Source organism: Cimex lectularius, unplaced genomic scaffold, assembly GCF_000648675.2.
Source record: "Cimex lectularius strain Harlan isolate CLEC.00 unplaced genomic scaffold, Clec_2.1 scaffold17, whole genome shotgun sequence".
NCBI lineage: Eukaryota > Metazoa > Arthropoda > Insecta > Hemiptera > Cimicidae > Cimex > Cimex lectularius.
The window spans coordinates 1,584,882-1,598,094 of NW_019392640.1; the positions used below are offsets into that span (position 1 = coordinate 1,584,882).

At 38.0% G+C, this 13,213-nt stretch overlaps 3 protein-coding genes across 5 annotated transcripts in view; all 3 read left to right on the top strand.

Annotated features, from left to right (window-relative positions):
- LOC106672168 (angiotensin-converting enzyme-like) overlaps nt 1–1,151 on the top strand; it is an 83,996-nt gene extending 82,845 nt beyond the window's left edge. For all 3 annotated transcript variants that reach the window (XM_014403367.2, XM_014403368.2, XM_024228617.1), the window contains 2 exons: nt 124–290; nt 361–1,151. In XM_014403367.2, coding sequence (XP_014258853.1) covers nt 124–290; nt 361–494 — 301 coding nt within the window. In that variant the 3' untranslated portion in view covers nt 495–1,151. The remainder of the gene's footprint in view (nt 1–123; nt 291–360) is intronic.
- Nucleotides 1,152–2,567: 1,416 nt separating this feature from the next.
- LOC106672172 lies at nt 2,568–5,266 on the top strand. The gene is made up of 8 exons (XM_014403375.2): nt 2,568–2,773; nt 2,870–3,127; nt 3,185–3,382; nt 3,435–3,773; nt 3,869–3,968; nt 4,758–4,862; nt 4,925–5,080; nt 5,143–5,266. The coding sequence occupies exons 1-8, from the start codon at nt 2,736–2,738 to the stop codon at nt 5,194–5,196; spliced, it is 1,248 nt and encodes a 415-aa protein (XP_014258861.1). The 5' UTR covers nt 2,568–2,735; the 3' UTR covers nt 5,197–5,266.
- A 3,956-nt stretch (nt 5,267–9,222) lies between these two features.
- On the top strand, nt 9,223–12,882 carry LOC106672181 (replication factor C subunit 5). Its single transcript, XM_014403386.2, has 8 exons — nt 9,223–9,450; nt 9,510–9,574; nt 9,633–9,760; nt 9,818–9,980; nt 10,045–10,204; nt 12,279–12,490; nt 12,548–12,625; nt 12,682–12,882. The coding sequence occupies exons 1-8, from the start codon at nt 9,413–9,415 to the stop codon at nt 12,837–12,839; spliced, it is 1,002 nt and encodes a 333-aa protein (XP_014258872.1). The 5' UTR covers nt 9,223–9,412; the 3' UTR covers nt 12,840–12,882.
- Nucleotides 12,883–13,213: the final 331 nt, after the last annotated feature.

Below are 13,213 nucleotides of genomic sequence, written 5' to 3' on the forward strand. Positions count from 1 at the left end.
ATTGTAAAAAGCTTGTTCAACATGTGAACAAGTCGATCAAAAGTCCTGAATCGTCTACGTTCTTCAACGTCAGTCTAATTTACCCAGTTGAGACAGTACATAAAATCTTTGTTGTTTTTGTAGTAATCTGATGTCGAAGGGCTCTTCCCAGCCTTGGCAGGAAGTCCTGCAGGAGAGCATCGGCGAGTCGCGCCTCGACGGTGGTGCTCTTCGCGACTTTTTCGCCCCGTTGGAAGAATGGCTGCGCAACGAGAACCTCAGGACTGGTGAGACTGTCGGCTGGCTTTACGGTGAGTTTTAAACAATCCTTTTACTATTTTATAATTAATTGATTACTGAGTTGTTGTTTTTTTGTTCCAGACGGAGACTATTGCAAGCACAGCATCGAGACGGCGAACCTCCAGGTGCTCGGCGGTTTTTACAATTCTGCCCCTAAAAACGAAGTGTTCGGCCTAGCAATTTTCCTCTTCTTAATTGTTCAATTTATGTCCTGATGATAAAGATTAACTATACTCCATCCATCTGTATTGATCCGTTTTGTAAATTAAATTATAAACCTTTTGTAACAGAAATTTTATCCTATTCTGTACTTGGGTGATGTCCCATTGTCAAATAAACAATATCAAAAAATTATTTATTACAGTTTTAAGCTCTGAATTACAGCTTTAACGATAATGCTATAGGAATTTCGTGTTTTCCGAAACGTGTTTCGGATCTTCAGTGGGTCTGGGAAATAAGCAGGCGAGGCGTCAACACTAACCCACCACTGAAGATGGCGAAAAGTGTCTGACTTATCAAACTGTCTATGATAAACTTGTCGTTCTGTCTGATGCTTGCTGATTTATGCTGGAATGATGTTTCCAAATTTTATGCTATGTATTAATTTTCTTTTTTAAATCTATGACATTTAACGTTACCATTATTTGGTTTAATCGTGTTTTGTGTTTCTAATCTTGTCAAACATTGTAAATAAATGTGTGAAAGTTATGATTATTTCTAAGCCGGCCAAACTTAAAAAATGCACATACCATGCATAAAATGAAAATTTATATATCATAGAGTGTTAATACGGATTTATGCTTAATATATAAAATATTTGTAATTTTATTGTATTTTTGTACATATTTGTGATTTATAATAAACAAGCTTAAAACTGGGAGAAATCATTACTTTTACTATAAGACAGTTGAGTAATATTCATCAACCCTCCCAGGACCTAAGACTAAGTATGTCTTAATTGATCAAGAACGAAACTTTGCGGTTTCGAAGGCCATAAAACCATAAAATGTATGAGATAGAAATGGAGCTTAGTTCTATATGCCTAGGTAATCAGTTCTTCCAAAGACTATCTTATATTAAGACTCCAAGTTAAAATTGATTGATGGTTGTTGGTCTGCAAATTGTTGAACACAGAAATGGGTCATTTAATGGGTTCGTGAGAGAATAGTTGATGGCCCAAAGCAGAAAAACGTTGAATAACATCTGAGTGTGCTTTGGGCCATCGTCCCATTCAAAGACCAAACTGATGTTCAGACTCTACTAGACTATTGTAAAAGATGACAAGACGTTAGACCATTGTTGCACTAACTGGTAAAGGAATGGAGGCTGAATTCTCGAGAGCTACATTCAATAAAGTTGAGACAGATGACACCACGATATTAGACCATAGTTGTACTAACTGGTGAAGAAATGGAACTGAGTGATATGTGCTTGGGTCATCAGCCCTTTCATAGACCTAAGTGATACTCTGACTCCAATAACGTTATTGCGAATGATGAAACCATAACCTTAGTTACACATACTGGAATGAATTGAGCTGAGTTGTATATGCTTAGTTCCATCAACCCTTCCAAAGTCCAAACCGATGTTCCGGCTTCATGAAGTTTATTGAGAACGTTGACAGCACAACCTTCGACCTTAGTTGTATCAACTGTTGTAAAAATAGAACTGAGGTCATTTACAACGCGAATTATAAAAGAATGGAATCGTACTCATGACATCATGATCAAAAGCCAAAGAAATCTGACTCGCCTTGATTTAGAGAACCCCACTGTAAATTCAGCAACACGTCTTCTTGTATCCACGATAAAGAATGCCATATAATCTGAAAGTACTTGACATAGTTCTTACTGTATACAGTAGAGACATCTTAGGTTGTCTTAGTACAGATATGTTGCTGAATATATTTTATATTATACAGTAGCCAATTCTTACTTAAACCTCGGAACAGGAGAACCAGAAATTCGATGCCGTTCTCACTCATTATCGAGTGGCACACCTACAGGCTCCCTATATAGACCTAAGGAATTACAACATTAAATTACGGGGTATAATTAAGCAACTGATACGTTCGGAGCTGTACCTTTTATCTTCACACACTGGTAACCCGAAAACATCTGAATGATACAAGAAAATGTTACAACTTTCAACCACCCATCAATCAAGGAAAAGAATATCTTCTATCATCGCCTAACAGGGAATTATTTCTATCGGAAAGGTAAAAACTATACTCATAGCCACTTTCGGCTTATGAGCTGTTTAAATTATGAAAATGGAGTCCGTGGTTTCGTGCACAAGAAGTCATTTATTAACATAAACCCCCAATTAAGCTTCATGTCACAAGGCTCTTTTAATATTGACGTAATTGCTACTTGGTACTCGATTCTAGACGTGCAGAAATTATAATTACTGCGACTAAGCTTGCCAGTCGATTGGTTTCGAACGGGCGATTACTAATGGCAAGTATTCAGGACAAAATTTATGAGAAAAAAGTGTAAGTTGGCCTTAACAGGCATTATAAGAAAAGGAGATTTATAAGTTTAAGCTAAACTAGTCTCAGAAACTGAATTTTTTTAAATATTTTCCTCAGATCGGATAAGTGGGTTAATACCCACTACGTTCAGGAGGTATGTCGACATTTTCTATTCGGCTACACAATCTACAAGAAAAAATTCAAGCAAACTATCCCGATTGGATGTTACTGTTTGGTTTACAACATCTCGATAGCCGGCTTGATATCACTGCTTCTGACTCACACATTAGACGGCCAACAACTTTTCGACACGATCCACTATATGTTGTATATGATAGTACTCGACGCTTACGTCTACACGATCTTCAAATATAGGTAATCCGTCCGCAATATCGAGTACCTTTCCGAAAGAATAACGATTTCTTTTATCAGGCGGAAGATGCTGGAACTGAACGCCAAACTGGATGAATGGTTCCACTACAAAGAACTAGAACAGGAGGCGTTGATTATCAGAGAAAAAGTCGAGGCCAAAGCCAGCAGGAACGTGAACATCTACGTGGGTATCATGCTGTCGTGCAACTTTCTGTTCTGCGTGATGCCTATGATGAAACTGTCGTTCGCTTCAGACAGGTACTGGTGGCCGGGTTGAAAATTCGGACTTGAATAACGTTCCGTTTCGTAGGTCGGACATGCTCAATTTCTTGATATATCCGTGTTATCTTGGCTTTCCTCTCGACACCTGGTGGGGTTTCGCTTTGACCTACGCTTTCGAAATAGTGTGCAGCACGGCCACTTTCAGTTTGTACGCCCGGCTCACCTCGTACGGATTTGTCACTTCAATGCACGTCAATTACCAGCTGAAACTCCTGAGAGTCGCACTGCAGACCTTGGAGATCAGGTCGGTGAGCATCATGGAACGTCTGGGATTTTCCATGCAATCGCCTCTTTGGAAAAAGCGTTACGAGAGGACTTTAGAAGAAGAAATCAACACAATAGCCATACACTTACAATACCTACATGGGTAACTTGTGCTGCGATCCTTTAAGCGATTAGCTTAATCTATGAATAATAATAAAAATAATTGTAATAAAATCTACTAATTGTAATCAATTTCAGTCTTTCCGATTACATCGTACAGATACTAACTCCGGCTACTACTTCAACCTACACTGGAGGCATGTGGATAGTGTGCTTTTCCGGACTGGTCATGTACACGGTACTATATTTTAACTTCGTCAATAAGTAATGAGATTGACCATCGATGAAGACTTCAGGGGTCATACACTCTCCCTTTAAGAGCTGTTGTAGTCCCAGTACTTACATCACATCGTACAGGGCCAATTTTTAAAGGAATTTGATTATTTGACCTGGTAGCACAAGTCGTATTTCTTTTAAGCTTAGATACTTTTCAGCTTTAATTAACTATTATGAAGGCGATAGTGAATATTTCAGGGATTATTTCATACTGCGGCATTAAAGATCCCCCCCCTATCTGTACTTGCGGTGCACCACAAGTGGGGTGTGGTTAAGTCTCAATTCGTCTCGGAATTTGATTATTTGACTCGGTCCCAAAACACATTTTCTAGTGGAATAATAACCAAGATAGTCAGGCGCAAGTTCTGAGGTTTCCTCTGCATCCTCAGAATTCACACCGTGTTGGCTGATGCCGATCTTTCTCAGATATCCGGGTCTGTAGTGCTCCTTCAATTTGTTTAGATTCAACCTGCTTCCACTATTGTGGACTTTTCAAATTTCACACGGTGATGCTTGGATGTAGTGAGATATTATCATTGTTTCATAACTCTCATCTTATCGTCTATTCTAACAAATTCTCTGATAGTATCGTTCAGAACGTTTCGTGTTATGTCAGCATCTTCATTTCCCTAAACTGCTGCATGTCCTGAGACCTAGAAGGTGACCTCTGTTCTGCATGTCTTATATTTTATTTAGTTTTGCAATTCTGAACCAAAAATGGTTTAAAAAAATGCAAAATTTCATTTTCCAGGCAGAGAATGAATCGATGCTCATTGGGAAGTTCTTCGTGATTTTCTCCGCCGAGCTCATGAACGTGTATACGTTCAGCTTGACCAGCGAATATCTCATCACGTCTGTACGTAGTTTTACACACAAGGAAAAAATTCGATAAATATATCCGTATATGGATTGTTTCAGTTCGAAGAAACCATCAATTCTATTTACTTCTGCCCGTGGTACAATTTGCCCAAAACCTGCACCAAAACTTTGCTCAACATGATGACTCTGTTGATGAAAGTTCCGAGTTTGAGGACCATCGTCGGATACAAAGCCAACATAGTAAACATGGGAGCTGTAAGCTTTACTCGAAATGATAAGAAAACTGATGACATCATTAAAACGGATTCTTTTTACAGATTTTGAACGCCTCCTACACATATTTCAGCTTAATTATCGCTACGAAATCTTAATAGGTTGACAGTTGGAAAATGCTAGGCACACTAGTCGCAAAATGTATAGAAATAAACACCTCACGAGTTATTGTTTTTTAATATTTATTCCCTGTCTAATCGGATTGTCAGATAGACTAATATATATATATATATATATATATAGACTAGAATATTCGTGAGGTCTACGGGGTGATGGAGATTTAACTGTCATTTTTGGATAGCCTAAACGCGTTGGTTTTATATATGACAAGCACGATTTGGCTTTTCGCCATAATCAGTAGTCAGTTTAATAATGGTGCAAAAGTAATCTGTTCTAAATTGGGGTCATGGTACTAGGCAGGACAAAAATTGAAGACGGTGAAAAGACAAAACGCGTGTGACAGAACAGCGAGGAGAGGAAAACCAAAAATGATCGAAATCTAACAACCAATGGCATAATTGTGTGCGAAGCTACGATCTGAGAGCACTCGGACTGTTGGCCGATGACCTTGAAGGACTGTACTTCTCTAGGACCGTCAAGTAATGGTGAAGTGTGTTTACTACTTGACCTAATTCTCTATTTGGAAAAATTGAATCAGCAATTACCTTTTAACTTCTGTCAGTAAATCCATAATCCAACTAGGGAAGATGACATCTAACCATTCCATACTCAGTATCGCTTGGAAAGGCAATTTCTTTCGGGTAAAGGGCAAGGACCTAGAATTGAAACCATGACGATTTAAGTCTGTGAAATAAATAACGCCAACAACCTCAATAACACCTTGCAGAAAATTAATAACCCAGAAATGGTGATTCAAGAAAATTCTTTAAATACTTCTAATATATTTCCTAAGCACACATGGGATTCCATCCCTTTTTCCGCGTGTTTGCTCTCTAAACGTAATAGTTATTCAATAAAAGAAGGAAACGGCTGATTTTTCCAAATACCGGTACCACGAAAAAAGAATCTTTGGATTTTTATTTCCTCCTTTGAATTGTCAGAGGTGACCTATTACCTATTGCCACGACTTGTCTGGGAATAGATTTTATCAGTTTTCTAATTGAATAATTAATTGAAATTATAGGCATAACTTTACAATAAAATTTTGGTATATGACAATATTATGAGCAGCAGTACGTTTATGCACGTTCTGGCAAAAAGAGGAAAGATACGTGTAACTGCATGGGAAAGCAAGATCCAGTAAACATTTCTGAGCCTCGACAAAGACTAATAAAAAATCTGAAGCCTAGATAGCGGTCAAGAGTACATCTTCCAAGCTGAGGTTCATGCAATCCAACTCTGTGCGCAAGAGGGATAAGTAAGAAAATGAAAGATGAATGGATCTAGATTTTCCGACAGCCAGGCGACTATAAATGGTGGGTTTTAGCTCCGAATAGTCTAATAATGCTTAAATGTCCAAATGGCCCTAGGAAAACACCTTGTGGTAGGTTCAAGGGCAAGAAGATGTAACAGGAAATTGCTGACCAAGTAGCCAAATAACCGCAATAAAATAATAAATAACAAAAGCCGGAACCACAACAAGGTTTACTGAAGTTGGAGCTGGAAAAATGCTTCAGAGAGAAAAAATCAAGTACTGGACAAAAGCACCAAATCTGAGGCAAGCTAAGAAATTTATAAATTCCCCAAAAAGCTAAGATACGATTTACATTCAGCAGGCAATATTGATGTCAGTAATAGGCCTCTATACCTCTATACCTCTTGCCCTCTTAAGTACCACCTAAAGGAGAAGGGCAAAGCAGAGACAGAAGCACCCCGATTTTGTCTATATGTTCCAGAGACATCGACACATACACTATGTGGATGTGAAGCACTAGTCCGGATAGGTAGCCACTTGGGTAAGGCAATTTCACACTATGAGAAATGCGCGAAGTGGCACCGAAGAAAGTGCTAAGTTTTGTAGGAAAAAACTACCATAATCATAGTGGTTCCACAATAGCCCTATGTAGGTCGCAGAGAAGGAACGAATCATAAAGGGTCAATAGTCTACATACTTGACGAAACCCGCAGAAACAAATCTACAATCCTGGTCGTGCCCTGGTCTATCTTAAGGACAGAGTTAACAGCAGTCAGCTCTTTTCAATCAAACGCACCGCGACGAATATTGGTCTATTTTGTAATCTTCATTACTATCTAGAGCTCGTTGTTAATCTTAACGCTTTTTACGAGATCGTAAAGCTTTGTCAAGGACTTCTGTGTGTAACCTTCAGGCACGGGCTTTTCCTCTCCAAGTAATAAAAATTCTCAGGCAAAATATTCACAGGCTGCTGCGAGTCTATGCCTTCTGAACCTGCAGTGTCCAATCAGACATAGGTAGTTCTGCTGTTAGTTTCAGCGATGGTTTTCTGTTCTGGAAAACATTCCCATTAAGGACTTAATCATCGTCTGATAGATCTAGTTTTTGGCAATTTGGTATGCCGAAAAAGGGTTCAGGGCTAATTGAACTTGGACAATTTGGTTGCCTCCTCGATGCCCCTCTACCCTGTGCGCCCTGGTACTCAAACAAGGGTAATTTTGTTGCTGTCCGCAACGTGTGACAGAGCCTTGATGCAGCTCCAAACGGCAGGTAGTTTCTTTTAGTGCCGCCTATCTGTCAGAGTAGATGGCTTTTGTTGGTAATACAACTTTTTGATCTTCTTGACACAATATTCATTAGCCACCTGAAAGACGGCCGTGTATTGCCCACTTATATGAAATATAGTCCTTGTATTATTTCCGTAGATATTAGATCCTGACCCATACTCGGTCTTAGAGGCAGTATGCTAGATAGTGAACCTTAACCGGAGATTTTCTCCTAGTCCGCTCGGGTATTTTAATTTGAGTTTTGGGGTCATGGCGTCAACAGACATTTCTAGAACTTTTTCTGCCCGAACTTCCACCCGAAGCTATAACTGCCCCTTTTTATGCGAGTACTCTATTAGTGCATGTTTCTGCATTTAGACTCTCCCTGGTTGAAGAAATGTAGTCCAGGCCCGCTCAGAGACTTCTGAATAGGACAGAGGATCCTGATAAACCTTGGTTGTACTATCTTTGTCCATCAAAACACCGAACCATATGCTCTAGTGGGTCTAATAACCGCTGCATTAACCATAGGGACATCGTTCGTCTTAAATCCAGGATTTGCCCACAAAGGAGTTCATATTTGCCATTTTCGCTCTCTGTGTGATTTTATTTATTTGCTGATTCTCTGTATGATTTCCAAGAAAGTCTTTGGTCAGTGATGTCGCCTAGATGTTTTATTTCTTACTCGTTTATCTTACTACACGGAGAGGGAAAAAAACGTCCATAAAACCGCCAGTATGTTGATAGGGAACACCCTTCGGGCAGTTGTTCTGGGAATGTTAAGCACCCTGGCCACATCCTTTGATTTCTTCCATCTTCCGATATAGCCTATGATTCTAGCCGAATTCTGGATCACTTAAAAACCATCACTCAAACAAATTTAAAACTTAAAAATGTACAACTTAAAAAATCAAACAACAGGAACGTTAGAAAGAAGCTTTACGGAATAACCAAGAAAGAAGATAGCTATTCAAAGATTTATTTACAAAATCTAATTGTAACACAAATGGTAGATTTATTGTGTTTTATTTATCTCTAATCCTTTAAAACAGACCAAATATTGTTGCAAATTAATCAATGGAGGATTGTCAAAGAGATAATTAAAAATATTAAGGCCGGTTTTTTGGCCTCTCAATGTCGAATGTGACGGCGCCTCACCCTGCTTATACCCGGCCCACTGCTGAAGACGGAATAAAAATCGCAGATCCTTATGGCCTGTTTTTAGATGTCTTATAATCTCGAGGAAGTCCGTTTTTTTTATCAAATTTAATATAGTTTATGCCTATTTTGGTGTGTAAAACCAATCTATGTATTGTACAGGAGATCAGTGTGAAGCTCCAACATAAACCCACCATCGATTGGCGATTGGCGGAATCGCGTCCGACAGGCAAAAACAGCGAGGATAGGCGGACCAAAAACGATCGAAACGACCAAAACTACATATTTTATAATGACTGAAATTGTACTTACCTGTATTTTATGTATTTGAAGAGGTCGTAGTGCAGTCGATTAGTCGAAGAGCACAGATCGGATTATTTTACCGGTTTACCCGCGCTGATTTTCAGGAGGTTAAAAAGGGTTATAACTCTACGAGGTCAGGGTTTATGTTTTTGTACAATCGAATGTCTATATTTTGATAATTATCTCTCCAAGTAATTTTATTATTGAGAAAAAATGACAGTTACCGGCGAGGACAAAGTGAATCTTCCATGGTAAGTTCCGGTGACTTTAAAATTGATCTTTTTTTAAAGGTTTCTCAATGTTTTTTCAGGGTGGAAAAATACAGGCCTAGTACATTGGATGAACTTATTTCCCACGATGAGATCATAAAAACAAGTAAGTACTCGGTACTTATCAGTCGTGTTAAAATGTACTTAATGCGAATTGTGTCCAGTCAACAGATTCATAGACGAAAACCAGCTGCCGCATCTGCTGCTCTATGGGCCCCCAGGTACCGGCAAGACAAGTACCATTTTGGCCTGCGCTAAAAAATTGTACACAAAAACCCAATTCAGTTCGATGGTCTGTCATTTTCAGTTATTCTAAATAACTCTTGTCATTAGTTTCTTATACTGGTAGGTGATGGAACTGAACGCCTCGGACGACAGAGGTATTGGAATAGTAAGGGGTCAGATATTGAATTTTGCAAGTACGAGGACAATATTCAAATCCGGTTATAAGCTGATTATCCTCGATGAGGCCGATGCAATGACAAACGATGCCCAGAACGCTCTACGTAGAAGTAAGTTTTGTTATCAATAATAAATATACTTAATTATTTAATTAATTATTTGATTAATTTACAGTTATTGAAAAGTTCACGGAAAATGTCAGGTTCTGTTTAATTTGCAACTACCTCGGCAAAATCATACCTGCTCTCCAGTCGAGGTGCACACGGTTCAGATTCGGACCTCTTGACACCCAACAGATCATTCCAAGGCTTGGATTTGTTATCGAGCAAGAAAAGTAAGTTTATTTATGGGCTCTTGCACAACTTCGTGACGCTCTGACTTGCTTCTCAAAAATAAAAGGCTTCTTTACAACACCATAATTTATCGTATATAGACTTACTGATTGGAAGTGTGGGGTTCATTCGAATGTTCCAACATTTCCATCCAAACTGCCCAATCTTTAATCTAAAATCTTAAATATTCCATTCGTTCATGATCAGCTCCAATTATTGAAAATTTTACAAAACTCTCCCAACTCCTTTAAATCATCCAAATTCTCGCATTCCTATGAACTCGCTTGAACTCTCCTCGCCGACTAAAGAGACAATGGTGGGACCTCCTATGAAGTGATAGTGAAAGTGATATTGACACAAGCATTAAACAGAAATTTTAGCATAATTGGAGTACCACCAATGAAGGAACCGTATCAGGTGTTCATTATACAAATCCAAACATGAGCAATAAAACTCATTAGGGAAGTAAACCTCAGTCTTTCACGCCATCAACGCTTGTGACTTAGAAAATCTTAAAAAGGGTTTACACTGTCAAACCAATCCTTATAAGATCAGATAGCCGTGCAGCTATTACCACTTAAATTAATAACATCAAAATTAGTCAGTGAATGCATCCAAAATCTTGGGAAACACAACCTGATGATATCTTAGATCCCAGCACAAAAAGAGACATACAGACTAATCTATAGTCACAGAATGGATTTAAAAAAAGTGGATAAGCTCTAGGAGCACTAGACAGTAAACTTATGCTAAAGAAATCCAAGTGTATTTTAAAAAAGCATCAATCACATTGACTGACCAGAAAAAAAGGACCATATTCAAGTAAATAGGGAAAGAGACATACAAACTGACTAATCATTTAACCAACTAACATAAAATGAGCAACAAAGTTTTTTTAAAAACTGAAAAACATCTGAGATAAAACGTCATCCAAACCTGTTAGATCATTTTTTTCCTGTTTAATTTGAAATGTACAAGTAATTTAGATGACTAGATCCTTTGTGACTGATCTCACTGCTGGACTGCACTGAGTATTCTGCATGCAGAACTGCATTAACGAACTCAGAACCATCAACTCTGACACTCTGCTAAAGACCAGTCTTGTACCATGGCTCAACAAGATATAGCCTCGGGCTATAGACCTTGGATGACGAGGCCTCTGAGGGGTTGGTCCTGCCGGCATGGTGTATATGGTCTAGGTTGAAGCAGCTGTTCATGAAACCATGGGCAAGGACTAAGACCTCAAGCACTAGCTGGTTAGGCCTCAGGTGCTGTGCATGGTTTTTTCCATAATGTCATGGTAGCGTTTCCCTTCAAAATTTTATTAGAATATTTTTGAAAATATGACTGAATGATCTCAATTCCATATTTTGTCTTTTAGCATGTTTGAAAGTTATGAAGTTCATTTGAGGCTAAATTTGTACAGTGAAAACCCATTTGTCCGGACTTCTGGAACTGGAATATCCTGACCCATTTGTTAAAATATTTTTGATAATTCTTGTCATAATGCTCAATGTATGTATATTGATTTTTTTTTTATTCATAATTCAATTATGGTACCATTAATTTGTCGTTCAAAATTCGTAAAGGCCACTAAATCGCCCTTCCACTAGTCACACAATCAAAGAGACCAGAGACGCTGACAGTCACGTTTTTGTTTAAAAAAAAATAATAATTTAAAAAAAATGTCTGTCCTTTTTAAAAGACTAGTTGTGTTGTTCATATATTAGCTTCCATCGAAAAGGTTTGTTTTTCATATATTTTTATTAGGCATTTTTTTACTTATAAATTTTTTGCCAAAAGCATGTCCGGACTTAAACAAAAGTCAATAAAAGACTATTACTTTAAATGTAACTTGTTATATGAATGAAAGTGTACACTTTTGTTTGTTTGGTGTGTGTGTGCATGTGCACGTGCGTGTGTGTTTTAAGTCCGTTTTTATGATTATAATAAAATCACAAATTTTCGGAATATCTGGACTTCCAATCATCTAGACAAGTTCTGGTCCCTTCAAGTCTGGATAAACGGATTTCTACTGTACTTGAAATTTAATTCCATGTTTTTTTTATAATTTAGTGTGAAAGCGACTGAGGATGGAAAGAAAGCATTGATCGAACTCGCCGGCGGCGATATGAGAAAGGTTTTAAACATTCTACAAAGCACGGCGACAGCTTTTCCGATTGTCAACGAAGACAATGTCTACACCTGTGTCGGCCATCCAACAAAATCAGACATCACGAACATCTTAAACTGGCTACTCAACTCCGACTTTGTCTCTGCGTACAACAGTACGTTTCTTTAATTCTAGTCATTTTGATTAACATTAATTTATTTTATTTTTTCAGTGGTTCACGAATTGCAAATCAACAAAGGTCTTGCCCTGGTAGACATTCTGCACGAAGTCCACACTTATATACATAAAAGTAAGCGATATTGTGTCATTGTAAAGTTACATTGTTTAAAATTTCATTGGTTTCAGTCGAACTCCCTTCTGAAGTTTTAATCGAGCTCCTAATAAAACTCGCCGACATCGAACATCGTTTATCAATCGGCGCGTCAGACAAACTGCAGTTGAGTGCAGTTGTCAGTGCATTTTTCATCGCAAGATCCTCCATCGTTGTACCTGAAAGTGTTTGAATGTCCTATTTTTTACCTGTCATTAAATCGTCTAATTTTTTTATTTCTTTTTTTATGTTCTAACCTTCATTCAATTATTAATTTTCATGTAAATATATATATGTACGATTACATACTACTTCTTAAAGTAAGGATCAGTTGAATTGTACTAAGCAGCAAGGAAAAGTACAATATTGCAAAAGAGAAAAGCCGGCAGTGCCAACGAATACCAAAACCCCCACTTCCTAGTATCGTTCTCATCATCATCACATGTTTATGGTGCAGGGCAAGTTGGTTGTAAACAACTTATACCTATGAACAGATGTTCAAGGAAAATACATCCTATAAAATAATCTACAACTGATAGAAATACACACTCGGTAGACTACAAAAAT

Excerpts from the sequence above, each read along its gene's own strand:
- LOC106672172 (XM_014403375.2), top strand. The coding sequence starts at position 2,736 with ATGGCAAGTATTCAGGACAAAATTTATGAGAAAAAAGT. Across the intron at positions 4,863-4,924 it reads GCGAATATCTCATCACGTCT|TTCGAAGAAACCATCAATTC; the intron begins GTACGTAGTTTT and ends GGATTGTTTCAG. Across the intron at positions 5,081-5,142 it reads ACATAGTAAACATGGGAGCT|ATTTTGAACGCCTCCTACAC; the intron begins GTAAGCTTTACT and ends TTCTTTTTACAG.
- LOC106672181 (XM_014403386.2), top strand. The coding sequence starts at position 9,413 with ATGACAGTTACCGGCGAGGACAAAGTGAATCTTCCATG. Across the intron at positions 9,981-10,044 it reads CCAGAACGCTCTACGTAGAA|TTATTGAAAAGTTCACGGAA; the intron begins GTAAGTTTTGTT and ends ATTAATTTACAG. Across the intron at positions 10,205-12,278 it reads TTTGTTATCGAGCAAGAAAA|TGTGAAAGCGACTGAGGATG; the intron begins GTAAGTTTATTT and ends TTTATAATTTAG.